Genomic DNA, 22,684 nt, shown 5'->3' with positions numbered 1-22,684 from the left:
TACCAAGCAGATTGACTTTATTTGTATCTTCCATGATAATTAATTGTCATCATCATCACCAGGATCGCATCAGTTAACAGTCTTATTGCCACCAGCTCCATTACCCTCACTGCCAAACTATATAATTACATTACCTCAAACAGACCAGTGACAACAGCTATAAGCTGGTGTGATATTGACAATCTTATTATCAGTTACATATTAATTAGCTTAAATACTGAGGACATTTTGCTCGACGGTGCTTGAACAGAAAGCCCATTCCTGGCTTTACACATCACTGTGTAAGACAATAATGCATTGTATGTGACATTATTGTTTTAACTCCATAGAGGCTGCATGTACATTACAACTACATTGTGGTAACAATTCTTTTGTTTGACAGCTCACAAGTAATCCAGCAGCATTAAATATTTAGCAAGAAATAAAGTGACCATCCTGAAACGTCTGGTGAACATGAGGTTGGGTCTGAGAGAGCTGGGGCAGGAGTCAGAATCTGTGGACTCCACTGTGATTTTACATGAACACAGCTTTTAACTTTATTCTCCAATGATAAGCAATGTTTTATTTGAGTAGCTGCTGCATCTCTGAAACTAATTAAGACCACATGTTCATAGTGAACAAATATAATCTGACCCTGATCACAAAATTAGCATTGACCCAGACACTGAATATCTGCTTTGCCTTAAACTCAGACAAGATTGTACTGACACATTACAGTCATGTGATACTAATCTGATTATCAGCATTTAAGTTTTTACATACAATCATCATTTTGGTACAATTTTCTATTGTCTTTTGTGTCCACTTCAGGACAATAGACCACTACCTAAAGGTGGTGGGATATGCAACACATAGCTGCTCATTATTCCAGTGCAAAAACAAAGGGTGCTGATTCTGTATCTCACAGACACAAGGCTCAGTACAGGTACAATACAGTTTTTGCACAATGGGAAAATTGCTATTATTCATGACAGAAAGAACAGCCAACAAGTGTCTGTGGAGGAGAACAGGCAGTAATATTGGCTGCTATTTTCAGTTCTGAGGGAATAAATTCACATTAAAGTGTCTGAGGTCTGTCGTCAAAGGAATACCCTGAATTCTCTTTTGGATCCACTTTTACTTAATATAAATGTATGGAAGTATTGTCTGTGGAAAGTGCAATAGCCCAACGTCAATAGCTACAATAACAGTGTGTAATATAGTCAATGGATCACATTTTTCATTTTGTTACCTGATAGCTTGTATTATCCACGTTAGACTAACAAAGTGTCTCTGGAAATGAAAACAGAAAATGCAGCTGGAATTCATGTGATTTCAAGTCAAACCAATTCAAGACATTTTTTTTTCTTTTTTTTTTTTTCTACAGTGTTGGACAAACTTGGTATGACTACTCGACTCATCCCATGACCACAAGAGAGACAGTAACAGTACTGACAACAATACGTCAGTCATAATTGCTTGAGCATTTTATAAGACAGTCAAGTGGTGATGTTGATAAAACGGTGGAAAACATGAGCAGAATTTTGTGCCCACTAAAAACAAATAAACTGTACGTGGGCTAACTTTGGGCACAAGAAAACAGACGTGTATATTAGAGTGGTCTTTTTGAAATAGAAAACCAAACCACCTTCCTCTCTATTATTTTATTTGTAGCTTGTGTCATATAGAGCAACACAACCAGACTATGAGTTATGCAGTAGAAGTGGAGGCTCAGTCACAAAATGCGATTTGCCTTTATCTTTATAACAGTGCTGTCATTTGAATGACTGAGGCTCCCATTGCTTGTGGTTATAAGTTCAGAAAGCTGCTGAGCAACATATACAAGTCCAGCCAGTAAGCAGGGATATGGGCAATAGTGCTTCGCAACACATTCAGTCACAGTGAAAGGAAAATTATAAGATCAGTGGAGGCTTAGAAGATAAATGCACAATCACGTCAGACGTCACCACTCTGTGAGAGTTTAAACTTTTAGGTACGTTGCATTTTAGGCCACATACCAATCAGTGATGCCACCGCAGGTGCTTTTTATCAGCTGCCAAAGACAAATGACCTGCTTTGACATCACTGACTGTGTGCAGATGTGCAACATGCTGAAGTCTCACCCCACAGAGAACAGGACAGCAGCTGTTTCTACCCTGTCTGAGTCACTATTAATTCAACCTTTAAATACAGCGCCACACATCTGTGCTGTCACGATATAATGGGCTCTGCTGCCACTTAGTGGACAAAACCCCATATTTCCAGGTAAAACCAAACATGCCACAATGTATTAGACACACTGGGGTGGATTTACACATGAGCTCAGTCAAGGTACAAAATGAATACATAACTTTGTGACAGAGTAACTGACTGTGACTGAGCAAATCCACCCTTTGTCACCTCATGTAAATGTCTGCACAGATCATACTACTGCATGATGTGTGGATCTGGTGCAGCCGACCTGTACCAGCTGCTCATGTCTATGTGCATGTGTGTAAGCACAGGCATTTTCTTTTTTTTTCTTCTTTGCTTTGGCATGTTAATGTTGGTAATGTCTGTGTGTGAAAGAGAGCTTGTGTTGACGCAGGAACGCAGCATTAACTGAAATCCTGAGCAAAAAAGTTGGCAACGTTGGACACAAAGGCAACAAAGCAGGACAGTTCCATGCCTTCAGTATGTGTGTATATGTGTGTGTGTGTGTGTGTGTGTGTGTGTGTGTGTGTGTGTGTGTGTGTGCGCACTTGTGTGTTGAGACGCTGCATGTGTGGGGTGATTATGGGTACTGGATTAATGTCACTCTAGTCTAAAATAAGCTGTTATAATGGCTGCTTTACTGCTGTGACGTAACATGCAAGCGCATGGTGGGGTCCGAAAGTCTGAGACCATGAATGGGAAGGTGGTCTCAGACTTTTGGAACCCACTCTATGTGTGTGTGTGGTATTGTGTAAGACATCATGGGCACAAAGTTCTCTTGGCACAACTGAAGCGGCTGAGGACACACTTTAGACACACTCTGAGATAATAAAACACCATATAAATATCCAATAACAACACATATGAATGAAATACACCTGTCTGTTAATAAATAAATGCATAAATAAATGAATAAATAAATAAGACTTGCAAGCAAGTACAACTGGATCCAAGCACCCTCAGCAATTCAGAACCGGATGCTCACTGACCCAGGCTCATTGGGGAGCCAAGAGCATATAGTCTGTTTTACAGAAATAAGAAATAAAATAAAATAAAAATCCAACAAAGACATGAGAAACTTCTGAAGATTACAAAGGCATTCAGATTTCAGACATCACTTATACAGCCTAAAAAAATGTCTACTCAAGTATGCAGATGATATAAAAGTAGCAAATTACAGACTGATTTGTATTCTCTTGTTTTGTCACTTGTGGTGCTAAAGTATACAGATAGAAATGTAAAAGCAGTCCGATTTTAAATTGGAGTTCAGTACTAGTGATTTTAAATTTAAGTGGCCAACTGACTACACATGTACTGAACAGACGTTTCTGAGCCAGATTATTATAACTGAACAAAATAACAAATCGAGTGACTTAAAATTAGTGAGAGCAACATGATCTTGCAATTAAATCAGATTGACACAGAGGTGTGTTCAGTGCTTTTTAGTGCTTTTTTTTGTTAAGGGGCACGAATGGAGACAATTTTATCCACAAGAAACTGAGATAATGATTAACAGCTGTAAAAATAATTGTCTTTTCAGCTCACATTTTCACTCTTTCTGCCTTTTCAGTGGCTGTTTTTCTTTCCGTCCTTTTCCACTTCTCCAAACAGAAACACTCGTCCTTGTTGCTGTTTATTTTCTCTGCCAGTTTTCTTCCATTAATTATTTCGTCCGTTAGTTTTCTTGTGCCCAGTTCAGCTTGATGCTCCCCAAAGCTACCAAAGATCCATCAGCCAGAGTCAGTGTATGTGAATGTGTGTCTGTGTGCACGCGTGTGTGTGTGTATGTTTCCTGTACGCCAAACCAGGTCAGCACTCATGCTCTACTTTTTCTTTAGAGAAAGTTTCATTGAGAGGACATTCCCTGCTGTCACTGCTGAATCCAGGTTGGATGTGTGTATATTTGTGTGCCTGCGTGTGTGCGTGTTTATCGACATGTCCGTTATCTCTATCATTCATAAAGTGTATGAAGCATCATTCATCCATTTTCAGGAAACTCCTCTCGAACTTCATTCTTTCAGTGTGCTTTTCAGTATCATGTCCAAAGTAAGCAGACAGAGAACGAAGGAGACCCCTCCAACATCCAACAAAGTGGCTACTATGCAGGGAAGGTTAAGAACTGCTTCTTACTAGTGTAGCAGGTTTAGTGTGCTTTGTAAAGTATACGCATCAAAGCACTGATGGTTGTGTTGTCTGTGCCAATTGTCTCTCCCTGGGCTGATTTTCACTGAAAACGTACCTTCATCCCTTTGGATTGTTGTCCGTGCCCTTGTCTGGATATGTCTAAAATATCTAAATTTGTGTTGACTGAGCATGGATTGTTGCTTTTTGGCACTGCATTTTGCAATGGCAGCCATATTTGCCAAATAGCTATTAGTAGGTCCTGCACGATAGCTGTTACAAAGGTACATGCATCTCTATGCCAGCGAACGTTTACACATTTCATAGTGAGGCGATGTTTTAGAGAGCACTGTTTCTTGTTTGCAGGTGATCCTTCAAGAGGAGGAGGATGCAGCAGCATGGCAAAGTCAAAGGGCTGGGCATTACTGATCATTGTGGTCCTACTGTGAGTTTTCTTTTAAATACTGTAAAATGTTGTCTACACTAAAAATACAAAGCAATCAAAGGTCGGATTTCTACTTGTATTTATTATGAGAATGCCAGCTGAGCTCGAACGGCTCAAGTTTTACTTCCCATGCAGTCCAGTACTGTGGACGTAAATGAGATAAAGGTTTTTCTTTCATGCTTAAACACAGACTGTGTTATATAGTGTATTGATATTCGAGAAAGGATTTTTCTTCATAGTGCACAGGCCTATCTTTGGGTATAAATTATTAAAAGTATAGTACAAGTACACAGGCATAACTGGTGGTAATTAGCACTTTACTCTAATCACGTATGAAAGTCACGCCCCTTGTTAGCAGCCTCTGCCTGAAGTCAGTGTCTTTAAAGGCCAATTTTAATCCACATCTTTTGCTCTTCTATGTTCAAATCTCATTCTTTTTCTTTCAGAAATATGCAGACATGAAATAGTGATAGGTCAAACACTTCATATGAGTGGGAGATATCGGGTTTATAAAATCTAATCCAAGAGGAGAGAGCTCAGCCTAGAGGAGATGTGATATGTGGAGTAAGCAGAGATGAAATCTGTGCTCTGCATCTCCAGTAGCAGAGAGCGGCGTATCGCATATCCACCACTTTAAAGAGAGGAAAGGGATGAGGTGAAGATGATGGAGGACGAGAGGAGGGGGCGTGCATGACACTGCATGACAGATGCAGTGAATCCGTTTTGCTGCAAGACTCTCTCTTCACATTTAAACACACCATGTGCTAATTGCAAAAAAAACGGTGTTGCTCCAAGCTGCAGAGGTTGTGTTTTAAAAAAAGCAACAGACGTGCTGCTGAGAATTACACCTCTGCACTTGTAACTTATGGTTTTCCAAACAGAGAGGTGTGAAGAAGAAGTACAGAAGAGGTGATGAAAGGGATGGAGGAGAGCAGAAAGGAGCATGAGAAAAGAAAAAGGAAGGAAGCAATCTCTCCCCTTTTTATGGGTTTTTTTTTTCTCCACTCAGCTCCACATCAGTAATGGACGGAGAGCTGTGAGGAAACTGATGGTGAAGAGAGAAGTAAGACGGCATGAAGAGACGCGGAGTAAATCAATGTTTCTCCTCTTTCACCGGCACTGAAAACGTTATGGTTTTATAAGTCAGGCATTGTGTGAAGTCAGACACTTAATCTTAAAGGACCTGAGGAAAAATAACCCTAATTTGTCAGGGGGACCTATCTGATAATGTTACTAAGGAAACTATTTGAATGTTATTTAGATTTCCTGATTAGATCCAAGGTCAGAGTTGCTGCTCACAGGATGTTTGTCTCTGTGATAAATCCTGTATCACTGTTTTCTCCTCCTCTTGAGTTGATCCGTTTGATCACTCTGTTTTGTGACTTTTAAGAATCAGCATTCATTATTTGTCAAATGGAAAACGATATTTAGTGTAATCTGGTCTGTCATGGTCAGTGTATATTGTGTATTCTACTTCTTCTCTTTGTCTAATGTCTTCTTGCATTTTTTACTCTCCTCCTTTGATCTTTACATTTACCTTTCCAGTTCAAATTTTCTCAATACCCCTGTTTCTTTTGAAAAAATACCCACTACCACTCAGCTGGTTTGGAGTCTCTCCACTGCTCTCCAGTTGCTATCTTTAGACTTGTTACTCCTCCCACTCCTCTTCTTGCATAGATATATCTGGAAATAGACAAGTTTTCAGTCTTTCCATCCTTCCCAAGTATCTGATCTGTCACCGCCTCTCACACACAGCCTGCGTGTAGAAAAGTCTACAATTGCAAGAGTTTTCTTGCCTTCACTCATTTCCTCAGACTCCATCTTATCTTCCTGCCTTTTTACAGTTTGTACTAAATCTGATCAATTCCCCTGTAGCTGTCTCTCTGTAGACTTTTCTGATTCTCCTCCCCTCAGTGCATTTCCTTTCCCCTTGCTACTCCATCCATTCCACTTCTTCTCCTCCCTCCTTGTTCCCTCTGTCCTTGGTTATTCTGTCTATCACAGAGCTATCCTTACCCCTCATGCTTTGTTTTGACTGAATCCTATCATCTGTTTCTGTGGTTGGTATGCTGTCAACCAACTCCTTCCTTTCAACCTCATTCAGTTCTCATTACATTCATTCTTCAGGTCTATCAGATCTCATCTTCCCTCATCCCCTGCCTCTGTGATCCGCTCTTCCCTCTCTGTTCAGTACGTTCTTTCATCTCCCTCAGCCTCTTAACGTGTTGATTTTTCTGTTCGTCACATGTCGTCTCCAGCATGGCAGCTCTCCTCTCCGTGTATAATGAGGACAGGGAAGAAGAATGCGTCCTGGTAGGATGGAGGACGATCCCTCTCAGCCTCCCTCACCTCGCCTCCCCCTCCACTGTCTTGCTCTGCTTCCTCATCCCTCTCTCTGCCTCCTCTTCCCCTGTCTTCCCTTCTCCTCACCTCCTCCTCCTCCTCTTCCTCGTCATCATCGCCTTCTCCTTCCAGCACTCCTCTGGTCTCCTCGTTGTCCTGTCTTGAACCTAACCCGAGGAATCCTCCACCTCCGCCTCCGCCTCCGCCTCCCCCACCACCTCCTCCTCCTCCTCCTCCTCCCCCACCTCCTCCTCCTCCTCCTGCACTTCCTCCTCCATCTTCCCTACTTCCTCCCAGCCCTCCCCCCATGCTTCTTGAATGAAACAGGCTGTTCTGGCGTCCTCCTCCCAGTCTCCCTAGAGAGAATCCACTCCGACTGAGCACCAACCTTCCTCCTATTCCCCCACCCCCTGCCCCAGCTGCCCTGATCCCTGCCACAGTAGCGTTCAGGAGGGCTGTGGTTCCCATCGGGGCCCTTAGCCTGGAAGGAAGACTGGAGCTCGATGTCGTTCTCCGGCATCGAGGGCAGCTCTGAAGGAGGTAAGCTGAGTTGAACACCACAGGCAGAGCCAGAGGAGGTGGGTTGGTCACCTGGTTGGGGGTGGTGCTTGGAGGCCCAGAGATGGGTGTAGAGACAGTGGGGTTCGTCCCCCCACTTGTGTCCATGTCCATGAGGAGGGCTTCAGAGTAGCTTGGGACCATCTGTTGGTTACAGCGGATGTGCCATTCCAATTCTGTCATGTCCACTGTGTTGACCCGAGAGATGGCTCTGTAGCTGGTCCCATTCAGACCAACTCCAATACCAATTCCTCCCGGGTGGATTCCATTCTCAGTCCCACCTTCAGTCCCATCTCCTCTTCCCCCTCCACCTGGTCCTCCTCCACCCCCTCCTCCTAAGACAGTATCCTCATCCTCCCCGAACAGCTTCTCCACATGGTAGTGGACATACGCTGTGCGATATTCTGACACAACCCGCAGGGGCCATGACAGCAGGAAAGCTGAGGCTAGCCAGAAAACCCTGTGCCTTGAAAACCACGGCTGGTGAGCGGGATCTGGGAACGCCAGGATGTGTTCACGGAAATCCACGTTCTTCAGGTGCATTCCCTCCCTGGCCTCCATGTAGTCGTCAAGGCCCTCGTTCTCCCCGAAGAAGCGTGCTCGCTTGGAATAACAGAGAAGGGGATTCAACACATTAGCTGTTTGAGAATTAGCTGATGTTTTACCTGACAACAATCATTCCTAATTAGTTTATTGAAAAAAATGGCAATTATTTGTCTTTTTTTTCATGTTTCTTTGGACCAAGCTGTTCATTAAACCCCTGCCCGGAACAGTTATTATCTAATCATAACCTAGCAACTGTAACTAGGCACAGCAGGACTGTCAAGCACTGGATTTCTGCACAGTGAGCATTGGCTGTAAAAAGACAGATACTCAGCATTTAAAGGCTGTGGAGGGCTGTGTCTTTTTTATGGACTCTCTGAAACAAAAAACCCGAGATTAAAAGTGTAAGTAATGCTCTCACATAAGCTGCAATCATTAGCCTGTCTGGCTAACTAGCTCACTACCTCCAACAGTAATCAAGCATCTCTCCCAAGGAGGACACCTTTAACATTTCCACTGTGTTATTTCCAACAGTGCAGTGACCCTGACAGCAGCAACAATACTGTCTCTTTATTTCACATGTCCTGTCCATGGATTATCAGCTGTGAGGATGCTGACTTTTTGCCTGGGACATGCAGCTTTGGCCTAAGACTTTTTGTTCAATATGATGTTTGCTGCCATCAAGTGCATATTCAAAGCCTCTTTAATCTAGTCAGCTGTAAACATTAAAACATCAACTGAAAATTTTGATTGCGGTAAAGCTGCCACTGTAAATGTCACATGCACAGTAACTGTAAAGCTGAACAACTGAAGCAGTAGTTAATAAGGAACTTAAGTTGAGCAGCAGACCACAAAACATGTACAGTATTGTTTTTATCATCTAAGATACAATCATTTTATTTTTCCCTTCGCCGTCATCTCCTCATGCTTCCACAACTACAACAGCCTCTTCACCTCCTCCACCTAAAATCTCCTCATCTGCTGCAGACTGTACAGAACTCAGCCGCCAGGGTTTTAACAAGGTCCAAGAGCAAAGACCACATTAAGCCGGTCTTAGCCTCCACTTGGTCTCAGTATGTTTTAGATTGATTTTAACATCGTACTGTTGACTTGCTACGCAGCTGACCTCTTAGTTGCATATGAGCCAGTGCTTAGCCAGAGGTATTTTATCTGCTCTCAAGGCGCGGCTGAAAACTAGAGGTCACAGAGCATTCGCAGTCAGAGCCCCAGAGCTGTGGAACATGCTGCCTGAGGAAATCAGGTCGGCAGAATCAGTGACCTCTTTTAAATCTCTTCTTAAAACATACTTTTACTGAAGAGCTTTCCCGGTTTTACTTGATTTTTACCTGCTTTTGCTGGAAACTCTGTAATCGGTTTGCAATGCGTTTTATCTGCTCTATAGTGCTCTATCATTGTTTTTATGATTTTACATTTTTTGCCCTATATGAATCACAATTATAGGCAAATAATCAACAGATCATTTTGATAAAATGAAAATAATTATTAGTTGAAACCCTCATAAGAATAGAGAAGAATACAAATATGAAATAGGACGTGTTGTACTGCATATTACCTGGGTGAGGTAGGCAGCTTCAGCACGTGCACTGGAGAAGCTAAAAAGAACAAAAATCAATTAATACCTTGTTTATCCCCCAAAATAATTATCTGAAGACCAACATGTGGTGTGACCAGTTGTGGTAGGGGTCTAACCTGAAACACTTGGTGAAACGGAGGCGAACAGCAGGGTGCAGCTGCAGGTCCAGCAGCTGTTTCGATACGTCTTTGACACCATAACGGGCATAGTCAAACTCTGAACTGGAGGCATGAGTGTTCACCCGCTCATGGTAGACCTGAGGGAGGAGGAAGCAGGGCATGGATGGAGTGAGGAGGAGGAAGAGGGGGAAGAGGTAGAATAACAGTTGAGAAAGATATTTTTCTCACTGCACACAGCTGTTTGCACACAGCCCCGCAATATTTCACTACAGGAGGAAATCAAGATTTGCAGAGCAATTATTATAAAAGTTTTCAAAATTATAACTCAAGGTTTTACAGTGTAACTATTGAAATAAAGAAAAGAGTGAAAGTGAGAGATAGGATCAGTGTGTGTGTTAGGAAGAGTTCCCCTCACCTGTGTGGTTGTGTATGCATCTCCGTTGCGATATCTGGTCACCTGTCTCGTCCTCCTCACGTAGTGGTAGCTGATGGCCTTCCACCAAATACAGGGTGTAGCCTGCTGAAGTCTCTGTACACGCTCGTACACTTCCTGTGTCAAAGAGTGAACGAATAATGTAAAAGTAATGTAAGAATGTGGCAAACTTTCTACAACTGATTTGAAAAACATGTATTCAGTCGGCACTTTTATAAAGATTTCTTTCCGAACATCCTGTGCAAAATGAGGATGAACAATCTAAAATATAAAGATGCAACATTGCCTGAGCAGTTTTTCCAATTGCAGCACAAGCAGAAACAAAAATTCATTTCCTATTGTTTGCAAACAGAATAGTTCAATCTGTGCAATCTGGTGCAAAACAGGCTCTGCCAAGGTTTGTTTATGGTGGTTATGATTTGTTTTTTATTATTTTTTTTAGGGCTGGCTTAACCATAGGATGTGTGCCCCTGACAGTCTGGACTGACATGCAAAATATTTGGTTTTTGGCAGTGGCAGATGAACAGGGAAGACTGTTCTTCTGAAGCAATGTGCTCCTGCAATTCCTGATAACAGACAGAGCAGACCAGACTAGACAAAATATTGACTGATACCCTCAGGTCAGCTTATTTTTCCCACACTGAAGTAGGGAATTTAGAGTAAAACTCTCTGTTCTCTCCTTATGAAATGTGAAGATTTCTCACTCTACAACATGAAAATTAAAAAAATAATTACCTTGTATTTCCCCTGAACAGTAAGTGCAACAGCAAGATTTAATACAGCACCATTTTATTTACTTACCCTCTTTATTTGCTGACACTATCATACTGAACAAGATTCAATGAGTAAACAGATAGTGGCTGGCTCAAGGTCATAGACCTTTTGCTGCTACTGCAGCAGTGGACTCCAGAGTTTATTAGACCACTATGCTAAAGCTGGTTATGACAGATACCTGGAATTCAGCATGAGCCAACATGGCCGTCTTGGAGAAGCAGTGCCAACACTCCACCAGGTAAACCACATAAAGCATAGCCAGGAAGGCCAGGGGGATGTAGACGTAGCCACTAGAGCACGGACTCTCCAAGTGCAGGATGTCGTTATAGTAGGCCGCTGAGGTGGCATCGTCATCAGCCCCGAAAGGTATGGAGGAGGAGCCGAGAACGGGAACCCGACAGAGAGCGCACCAGGCCAGTGTGGCAAAGCAGCCGTACATTAGGAGGGTCAGGAGGAGGCACTTCCAGTGGGACTCCCGACACAGGGAGGAGGCCAGAGACTGCTGGACTGGCCGCTGCTGTGGGGACACAGAGAGAGGACAGATTCTGCTCACTGAGGAAGGCACTAGGCCAAAGTTTGCTTGTTTTTCTGTATTAAAAAGAAATAAATGTACAACAATTCATGAGACTGACAAATGTCAGTCAGTCAATTTACCTGCCATGTTAATCACAACAGAGTCTGTGAATATAATCGTAAAATTTCTTCTGTGCCCCTGAAGCAGCTCTGGAAGCTCTGAAAATAATTGGCTTGGCTTGGCTTTGGAGACTACAACTGTTGTTTGCAATACAAACTGCGGAACATGGAGTTTAACAGACTCAGGTGTATAGAGGTGTTTCAGCCTCTGAGGTGTAAACCCAAGTCTCAGACATTCAGGATTCCCAGCAGCTACAATATTTCCCACTAGGTTAAAAAAAAAAAATACAGAAATATAAACAAGCAGTTGGTAAAATGGCTAAGCCAACAGTTACATTTAAATGAAAGTATTGACACAAATCTAATCCATTCAGCTCAGTTAAAAGGATTTATACACCGTTTAAACGCTTAATACAGCGAAGGAAGATATTTTGGGTATTTAAATGACATGAGTACAAGGCCAGTAGTGGGTGTAAGGCTCTTAGAGTAATGAGAAAACACTCCCAAAAATGGTATATCAGGGTGCTTTCCTGTTCTTCCCATTCTGCCTCTATGTAAATATAGCAGAACGAGAAAATATAACTGAGTTGCAGTATGTGAAACCAGGTAGTGATACAGTGATTCTGGAGCTTAAACCATACTACAAGAAGTCAGGGTATCTTGGCCTCTGCTGGGCCGATTATGAGCTGCTTTTTTATTCTGTCTCCCAGTCCCCCAACATTATCAAAGTACTCTGAGCGTATTTTGAGTGTGGACCACTTTGCCTCTATTCTCACCACCTGTCAGAAGCTACTGTGTTTATGCAGAGACATCCTAATAGTGCTACATGCAAAACTTGGGTTAGGGTTTTTTTTTTTTGTTTGTTCAGATTTCAACACGGTTTGTGCTTTTCCATTTTCCATCCCATCAGAGGCTATAATGTGTGCAACGTGTATGACAACTTGTTCTGATGCTGAGCATAAAACATTAGCCACAAATTGGGTGAAGCCAGTTTGAGATGATCCCTAAGATTTGACAAATTTCTCATGTTCACAGTCAAGACTATAATAAATATTACAGTAAGCTTTACAAAGTTAATATTTAATCATGTCTGACATATGAAAATGAGTGCAGCTATGGTGGTAACAGCAAATATTTTTCAGGGAAGCGGCACAGATTTTATGTACCTGGTGATGACTTGGTGAGTTTTTAATAATTATTATCTTCCTGTTTGGTAAACAGTGTCATATTTCAGACAAAGTGTGTAAGCTGAGGTCTTGACCAGAGGAATGCATTACTCTGCCTCATACCCATCATCAACCCATCATATGATAAGTGCTGCATATTAGACACACACACACACACACACACACACACACACACACACACACACACACACACACACACACAGTTTATGCCTCTCTCTAAGTGCACACTTTGACACAACCTCAGTTGCACTGTGAAGACATCATATTACAGTGTACTCAAAGGCACGCAGGCACGCACACACACACACACAGTAAGCATTAGATACACAAACATGGATGCTCTAATGTGCCCCCTCTTGTCTCTCCTGCCATCGCTCTCTATCCGTGCGCACACCAGCATGCACAGTCTCAGCATTGTAATGCAGCCAGCGGAGAGTATGTGAATAATTTAGATGAGAACGATGCTTCTAGACTGTTCTCTAGCTGACTGACTCCACTCCAACATTAACAGCGTGTCACTGCTGCTGGAATTTGTGTGTGAATGGGGGGGGGGGTTCCAAAAGAGAAAAGCGTGTGTATTATGGATGTCGTACGTGCGTGCATGTCAGAGACACACACCTGGTTCATGCAGGATTACGTGTGTATGGAGAGTGTAATTTTGTGTTGTTACTCAAGTTCGATGCGACACGGAAAAAGAGCAACAAAGCAGATGACCCAAAAAAAAAAAAAAAAAAAAAAAAGGGATGACACCAGTGTCCTCACCACTCAGCCCAGTCTGCTTGTCCTGTCAGCACACCACCCCCTCCACCTATCTAACACACATGCACCTCACCCTCTCTCTTCATCACTCCCTCCTTCTCTTGCTCTCTCGCTCATGCACACTCTCATGTCTGTCATTGTCTCCCTGTCCAGCACAATGCAGCCACATTTTGCTATCCACTAGCTAGCATATTTGGCTGGCTGCTACACACACACACACACACACACACACACACACACACACACACACACACTTTCATGTTTTTTTACAACTGTTCAGTCAAGGGCAGGTACTGAAAGGCAGAGTGAAGGGCACCTACACTTCACTAGTCTCTGCAAATCACTCTGCAAAAGCTCAGGGACTTAAAAAGAACACAGGGAAATTATCAATGACATCAACTCAAGATCACATTTTTCATTTGGTGTTTGCATTTTTTCTCCATACCCACCTTCCTTTCCTAACGTGATTGTTTTTTTCTCTTTCCCGAATCTTTCCTCCCACCTCCTAAGCATTTACTCTTCCACCCCAACCTCAGCCTCTCCTCCCCTTCCTCCTCACCCCCATGTCTCCTCTGTTACATCTTCTCTGGAAGTCTGTCTCTAAGTGGATTGATTGGGCTAAAAGTGTAGTGCACAGAGAGAGAGAGGGGATGAGGAGCGTGAGAGAGACAGAGAAACGGTCATGAACTTTTCATGAATGCAAGTATGAAAGGAAGCAAAATGAGAGAGAGAGGGAGAGAGACTAAAGAGAAGGCAGCAGTGACAGACTGTGCCTCTCTCCAGGGAAGTCCACTGCCAAAATCCATTCTTCTCGTCCTTCTCCTGCCCTCCCGGTCTCTCTCATTTGATTTTGCTGGCTCCAATTCTCTCCTGCCCTTTCCCTTTTACCTTCTGCAGATTAATGCTGCCAAAAGAAGAGAATATTCTAGCAATAAAAAAAAAAGAACGCGCGTGGGACATTTTCATCAAGGCTCTGCAGCCAGAGGAGTCAAATTATACCTGTATGCACTTATGCCAATCAGTATTTGTCAGTATGAGCAGTTCTTGTTCCCATAGGAAAAGACTGGGTTGCTAAAACAAAAAGACAGAGCTTGGAGATGCTCCATTCACGATTAACTGCAGCCTGTAGACTGACAACACCTGCTGGTGCAAAACTCTGCAGCTTTTTGGTTGTGTCATGATCCTCGCTCTGTTTCTGCTGCCTCTGTTGAGGCTTGGCTCTCGTGTCAGGCATGCACAGGTCAAAGGGAAATCTCAGTCTCCTTGAAATCGTTACGAAAAAAAAATCTATACAGCCTCGTCTGGAGGGTGTCGACTTTCATTTTTTCATACTGAAAGTTTAGCGTGCCCTCTTTGAAGAGGCCTGATACAGGGCAGGTCTTACATGACAAATTCTCTTAAATTCAAATTAAATATTAAATTCAGTGTCTGAATTTTCTTAAAATGAATCATTATCTCACACTGGGCTGAAAATAATGACACTTATGATGATGATCTATTGTCTCTATATTCTTTTATACATATATATATATATATATATATATATATATATATATATATATATACACATACATACATATATACATATATACATACACACACACACACACACACACACACACACACACACACACACACACACACACACACACACACACACACACACACACACACACACACCTTAGCATCCACAGTCACTAGAGACAGCTGTCTGAAGAAGGGCCCACATAGTCAACATGAATCTTTGACTACAGGCTGTTTTTGGAATACAAATCATTGTTTTCAAAGAAGCACTTCAAGCTCTGTTTAGATTTTGGGGGTCCTGCACATGCTGTAGGTATTTGACATTACAATTGACGGGTTTTTTATTAATTGGATTTGATTCAGCATAATTCTTCTGTAATCTGGTGTTGTAACATCTGCTGTAATATGGTACCATTACTCTGCAATTCTGCCACTTACTTTTAGTCAGTGGCTCTTTGTATTTATGTGCACAGGTGAAACTTGAATCCATATTGCACTTAGGATCATCATTATACTTCAATAATAGAACTAGCTAGGGTTATATTTTCTCTACAGTTCTACCTATGTTAAAGTAATAATCTCATTTCAATTTGCAAAAGCATTCATTTCACAATCAACATAATATTATATATAATTTTACATAATATCAGTACTTAAAAAGGTTCAGTGCATGACACAAACAGAAAAAAAATTGCAGTATGTTTAATAACCATTTTACAGCTGGAGGTTTTCTTTTATAACAATAGCTTTAATTATTTACAATTGCTTTCACCTCAGATACTACAAAGTGTTAAAGGGGGGAAAGAAAAAAAGGCAAAGAAAAAAGCAAGGATGCATAAAAACCTCATAGATGCAAAAACACTCTCCCTCATTCATCATCAAATCAGTGAATGTCTGACCTCACAGGTTTAATGTATTCAGGCCACTTGGTCCATATTGGGAAAAACTTTCTTTTCGGACTTTAAGGGAAAATGACAACCTTATATTAACTTAATATATATTTCATATGCTGTTTCTATCCATTCATTGAAGGGGGGGGCTCTATCTTTACCCACAGCCTTTTTACTTGCCACAGGTATTTGTATCAGTTTCTTGTCATTGATATTCCACCCTTCAAATGAGATGTCACGCATATGTACAGCATCACATCTAAAAGGAATGCTGACTCCAAATACGTTATCAATATGTGGATCAATTTCCTTCCATTGAGGCAAAACAACCTGGCAATTCCAGAAAATACGGCAACAATTGTCATCATTTATCCCACACAGTCTGCAACATACACCACCACTCCCTGATGCTGTTTCTGGAAGCCATGCAGGGGAACTTGTTCAATTCTATTGCGCTTGACATATTATTCTCTAGCCATCCTGCAAGATATCAACACTTCTCTTTAATACAGAATGTATTCTCAGACTTAGACTGGAGAACGCCTTAATGCATTCTGGAGATAATCTTATTACATGTTGTGGACTTGGACGTTGACGTTTCTGTAAGGTTTCAAATCTCTAGAATACTCGCTTGTGAAAAAAGGAAGTCATTAGTCAGGCTTTTTGCGATCCATTTTTCTTTCATCAGACCTATTTGGAATCAATTCTGTATTGTGAGCACATCATCTTGACATTACTGCACCTTGCCAGGTTTTCAATAATGTATTAATCCAGGGTTATCTTTTTTTCCCCATCTCATTTTGTAATTCAGTGCCTGCTATCATTGCTGCTATTGGTACCCCCTCTGTCATTGCACTTGTAGTTTCTTGTATGCTGACGTGCTCAGGCAAATTAATGGCCTTATCTGTGCTGCACAGTAGTATTCTTGTAAGCAGGGGAGGCATGGCTGTGCCACCGCATTGCTTTCTTAGCTGCAAAGTTTTATATCTGATCCTGGGTTTTCTTCCCCCACCATAATTATCTGGATATCATCCTGTCCCACTCCATAAACTGTTTGGTCGGTATCTTCACTGGGAGAGTCTGAAAAAGATACAGCATTCCTGAAAAGTTCATTTTAATAGACTCTTCTCTGGAGTTCAGATTCAAAAGAGGAGTAACATGACTCTGACTTTATCTTTGGATTAAATACACCATTGTTAAGGTCAAATAATTTTTAGGCAGGTTGATACACAGGTACTGGATTGATTCTGCATCCAATTTAAAAATATATTTTCCTCTAATATTGCTGGATTGGCTATAATTAAATGTGGTGACTTCAGTTTTCTGTATATTACTCTCGAAACCTGAGAGTGTCTCATCTTTTTCTAGAGGGCTCATCAGTTTTAGGAGTGACTGTGTAGGCTGTGTTAAATATATCAATATATCATCAGCCAATTTTTGTTTCCCCGATAAAACGTCTGTCCCTTTAACATCAACATTTTTCCTGATCCACTGGCTTGAGGAGTGGAGGCACAGCAGCCTTGTCTTGTTCCTCGTTCTAGGAGGAATGAATTTGACAAATCGCCATCAGTTTTTATCCTTGCAGATGGTTTCTAATACAGTGCTTTAAATATTCCAATGATAGACGCATGAAAGCCGAATTTTGATAACACTTTGTATAAGACCATCTGACTGAGTCGAATGCCTTCTGAGCATCTAAACTTATAACAGCTCTCTCTGTTTCCTGTTGTGTGACATGTCAAACAATATGCAATGCTCTCCAGATATTATCTTGTGTTTGGCCAAGTGTTTGTTGAGATGATGATAGTTTTAATACCATATTAAGTTTAATGTTTAAGGCTTTGTATTGGGTCACATGACATTTTGAGTGAATTAATAAATAACTAAATAAATAAGATGCGTCACTTTCCCATCAATACCAACTAAAGAAAGGAAACTTCATGTGTATTGTAGGTGTGTGGTACACAGATTCATGCTGATAACTCTCAAGACAAAGGCATCTAACATTAGTACATTGGGACGTTTATCATTTTACCCTCCCACTCATCTTTCATACACATAAAAGCTTTATAATTAACTGAAAATTACATTTGGAAAATTCTACATTTGTGCACTGGGCTGACACATTTTTTACAAATCCCTCCTTGTATTAAGGGCCCTTGTAGAAAACATGTATTTTTCTCCCTCTATCTCTCTCTCTCTCTGTCTGTGCTCATACTGATTCAGCTGGTTAGGTGTGACTGTAGCAGCTATAATTAGCAATCCTAGCATGTGGGTGGCAAATGAAGTGAGGAAGTGAGGAAAGGAAAATGTGCTGTTGATGCCTGCAGTACACTGTTAAAAATGATGTGTCATTTCAACACAATTGGAGAGAGTCAATTAGGATGTCAGGTTTCTATTACCCTCTGGAACAACAAATTAATCGTTAGCACTTGATGAGCGAGGGAAATAAAATGTATCATCATATGCTCACTACGGTAAAAAAAAATCATCATTCCTCTATTACAAATAATTTATTCAGTGGAGACTGGATGACAATTTCCAGCATGTAAGGTGCAGGTTTTCTGCTTATAAATGAAACATCATTGAAAGCAGCAGTTAGCCTACATGTCAGCTTGAATTCACATCAGTTCAAATACTGCAGATACCAATGGTGACAAATTTACAAATTTACATACGTATGATTAAAAAAGTCTCACTGGTGAGTCACTTTTTACCTCTCATTTACCTCTCATGAGAAAAACAACATAGGGACCACAGGAGCAAGAATTTGGATTTATAGTTAAATTTCTCAAAAATCTCATACTTATGTTAAATGTTACTTTCAGGGAAGAATCCATCTGACACTGGAGAAATGGTGCAATCTGCTATCTTATTAGTGGTGGGTGGAAATTAAGTTTAAATGTAACCTAATTAATTCAGAGCATCTGTAAAGCTGAGCAGTATATTCATAGCAACTTCCAAGTGTCATCACACTGAATATCAGCTCTCGTGAAATATCTGCTGTCCAATTAAACCCCTATAGAATGACTTATTTAAAGAGACATTAATTTGCTTTGTGTTTTAGATCCAGCACAGAAAAAGATTTACAGTATTAATTTTAGATCAAGCATTTTAGCTGTGAATATAACATGGACATATTATCCCCAGGAAAGCAGTGTTTCCTACAGCACATTTGCTGTTTTGTAATGTTCCATGTCATCTCCTGTTCAGCAGTTGCGTTCCTATTTATCTTATGAAACAAATTCTCTAATTCCCATGATGCTAGCCGGGTTGCTGTTATGCACTGTTTTCAATTCTTATTGCAGCCTGCCTTTCCAAGCCATTCCCCATCATATCTGTCAATGTTTACTTTTGTGTGTATGCATGGCGTGATTTTAAGGTTGGACAATTCTATAGAAAATGACAATCATGATTTCTCTACTTCTTTATGAAAGTCTGGTGTGGTGTAGACACAGTATAGGACTCCTGTTATAGATGAGTGGTGGAGTGGCAGAGGTTTTTGGGTTGTTTGTGGCTCTAACATTTGTCATGCTGCATTTTATTCTCCTGTTAAAGTAGACAGCATAGATTTTGTGTGACCCAGAGGTGCTCCAGCATGGCAAAGCACTGTATGTGCTTTTCATGTCATCATGATCTTTTTAGGATAAGTCTGGGAGTATACTGTTTTTTTTGTCCACAAATCAGATTACAAAGGCTAAACTGACCATGTTTTAGTCTGTCACTCAATACTTCTGGACTTTCTGACCCCATCTGTGGCACAAGCCCATTTCATCCTAGCGAAGATGTAAATTTTTATTAGTGGGTCACAAATACATAATAACGGGACTACACCATCTCTAATCTCTAAATGACAAGTTTCTAAAAAACAGAAGTGTTTCTTATTTTCAGTCGAAGCATAACATTTCTGTCTGAACTCGGGCTGAATAAATTTGTTACTTCTTTTCCTCTTCCAGGTTTTTCTTGATTCTGATTTTGTTCTGATTATTGTTATTCCTTACTGTCTTTAAACATTATTTCTATCATGGCACTCATAATGCTCTCATATTATTTCAGTCTTTTTTCTCCCTCCGCCGGTGCATGGTTCGTCATTCGGTGGAACTCAGTCTTGTCATCCGATGATGAAACTTGTGGAAATATTAGAATCACTTGCCTTGACTTCCCTGCTAATGGGAATATAGCAGAACCACCAAGGTTAAATGAAACTGCACAGAGGTACGTAAGCCTCAAAACTGAGAATCATGTAGCTCTGCTTCATTTGTAATAATGCTTATGTGAGTGCACATGCAGACCCATGCAGGGTAGAGAGTAAATAAAGTTGAAAATATGAGTGTGCAAGTGCTTGAGAATCAAGTAGAGAGAAATGGGAGGATGATGCTGTACACTCACTGAAAGGCAAATAAAAAACAGGAAGGAGATCAAGAGCGGAAAATGAGAGAGTAATGGAGGCAGAGAACACATGCAGACTGAATTCATTGCATTACATTGCACTGTCTACACTGTAAGCATATGGAGAGTGGCAGAATAAAGTGAAAGGCATCATTTAACAGGCCTACTGACTCCACGTATTATGTGCCTAAGGTTTTGAATTTCTACCAGAGAGGTACCTAACACTTATTTCAGTCTCTTATTGTTAGCATTATTAGCTATGTCTTTGTTAGACTAGTTCTTAGTAGTCTGACGATATTTAAAGTTCATTAGAGCTAAAGCAATTAGTCGATTAATTGACTATTTAGAGAACACACAGAGAATTAATGGCTGCCAGAATGAAATGTCTGGATTTGCTGCTTTTTACGATTCATGGAGATTGCAATGGGCATTTTTTTTTTTTTTTTTTTTACTATTTTCTGACATTTTATACACAAAGCGATTCATTAAATAATCAGAAAAAAATAAGTCTGATTAACTGACAATTAAAATAATATAGTTAAATGTAGCCCTGAAGCTCACATTTAAAAGATGTGAAAGTGTGGCCAAGTACCCAGTCTCACCTGACCAGCAAGTGTGACCCCAACATATCGCCACTAGTACGTATGTCACAACACACTTCACCTTTCTACTCAACCCTACTCTACTCAATAGTAGCCTCTAAGGGTACATGCCGTCTTCATGTTGAGTGGCAACTGTCTTTAGTAATGTTTTGTCAAACATAACTCACTATGCTTACCTTGGTTTTTTATTATAAAGGTGATGTATTTGAATAAATCATGCTGCTGACCAAAGTATTGTAGAAGTAGTGGAGGAGGCGTTGAACTGCTTAGGGCGAAAAGGAGACTTGCTAAAGATGTGTGTGTGAGTGTGTTGGTGGGGCAGCAGGGTGGTGTACTGAAAACTGTAGTAATATTTAAGGCTCCTCGCTTTATGTGTAAACATCTTTGAACAATATACCATTTCCCCATGTTCCCTGTGTCAAGTCTTCCATTATAATGGTTCAGGAACAGGAGAAGGACTTCATGGGGCGTACAGTAAACTCGCTGTTTGGGAGACGTGCATAAGGACAGTGATAAATACTCAGGAGGTTAGCATCCTACTATCATACAAGGCAACATCTGTGGAAATAAACAGCCATACTGGTTGGAGGTTTTATTCAGTGATCTCACCATTCACATGTGTCAGTGTAATTTTGGCAGAAAGGTGGGTGTGTGGCTAAACTGTGATGTCACCCCTAGTGTATTTCAGTGGTGACAGCTGGCAGATGGACATACTCTACTACAGACTAAACCATCTCTCCCAAGAGTAACACATCATATGGCGTTGCCAGACATATCACATCAATACTGTGGCTTTATTTCTAGTCAGGCATTTAGAGCTCCCTCCCCTCTCTGTTTACCTAAACCACATCCTCTTCCCCATTCATGTTAAAGTCAAGGTCCCGCTTCGTGTCCTTGCTCTTGAACAAAGCATGAAGGGCTGGGGAGCCAAACGTGACTTGCTCACCTTAACAACAGCAAAGACAGGTTTTGTCAATGAAAGACCAGGAGTTGGCATATGTGATGTATGATGTAGAAAATGACCAGCATGACATAAAAACTGAAGGTGGTTCTTCAAGGGGCAAAATATGCGCAACTTTACGTTAACTGGGTTCTTTCTATCCACGCATACACAACCATGCACGCTAAAGGGAAACGGAAAATATATATACTTAAAAAAAAAAAAAAAAAATGTCCTTCCTTACCTGCTCTCGTCCTGACCCTTCCTCCAAAATGGGCTCTTCTGCGGTGGCCGTCTCCTCCTCCGTCTGCATTTTCCCTCTTGCCACTCCTTCCCTCCTCAGAATCAGGCAGCTCCCACCCCGGTACCGTCCGAAGGCAGGGACCTCCCCGGCGGAGCAGCGAGCTCGGTCACCCCATCCGCCGCAAGTCGGTATCCAATTTCACGATGGCGGGGCCTGCGGCAAATAAGCATCATCTACTCCGGAGTTAGCGGTACTCCCCCCCCTCCCCTCACCTCACCTCCTCCCTGTCTCTCCACCTGCTACACCGCTCAGTGTCCCCCCTCTGCTCGCTCCATCCCCTGCTCAGAGCCAAATGTGACTAAGCACCCAAAGTCAAAGCCCGTCTTCCTCCCCGACTAAAACCGTTTCACTGCC

The 22,684-nt window shown here is 41.4% G+C and overlaps 1 protein-coding gene across 1 annotated transcript; it reads right to left on the bottom strand.

The window, feature by feature from the left end:
- On the bottom strand, positions 1 to 22,520 carry LOC139621325 (transmembrane protein 151B). Its single transcript, XM_071477745.1, has 7 exons — positions 22,271 to 22,520; positions 11,281 to 11,619; positions 10,311 to 10,445; positions 9,893 to 10,032; positions 9,756 to 9,795; positions 7,348 to 8,242; positions 1 to 7,281 (listed from the first exon to the last, which is right to left on the bottom strand). Exons 1-7 carry the CDS (start codon positions 22,337 to 22,339, stop codon positions 6,980 to 6,982), a joined length of 1,920 nt encoding a protein of 639 aa, XP_071333846.1. The 5' UTR covers positions 22,340 to 22,520; the 3' UTR covers positions 1 to 6,979.
- Positions 22,521 to 22,684: the final 164 nt, after the last annotated feature.

This window comes from Trachinotus anak, unplaced genomic scaffold (genome assembly GCF_046630095.1).
Source record: "Trachinotus anak isolate AG129_WGS33_773 ecotype Australia unplaced genomic scaffold, CSIRO_AGI_Tana_v1 ptg000005l, whole genome shotgun sequence".
NCBI classification, from domain to species: Eukaryota; Metazoa; Chordata; class Actinopteri; order Carangiformes; family Carangidae; genus Trachinotus; species Trachinotus anak.
Note: the sequence above shows the minus strand (reverse complement) of the source record. Positions and strands in the feature narration are given on the sequence as shown.

Coding starts and splice junctions, on each gene's coding strand:
- LOC139621325 (XM_071477745.1), bottom strand. CDS start 22,339: ATGCAGACGGAGGAGGAGACGGCCACCGCAGAAGAGCCCATTTTGGAG. Junction 9,796..9,892: donor CGTTTCACCAAGTGTTTCAG/GTTAGACCCCTA, acceptor TGTTCTTTTTAG/CTTCTCCAGTGCACGTGCTG. Junction 7,282..7,347: donor TAGGGAAGATGGAGGAGGAA/GTGCAGGAGGAG, acceptor GGGGAGGCGGAG/GCGGAGGCGGAGGTGGAGGA.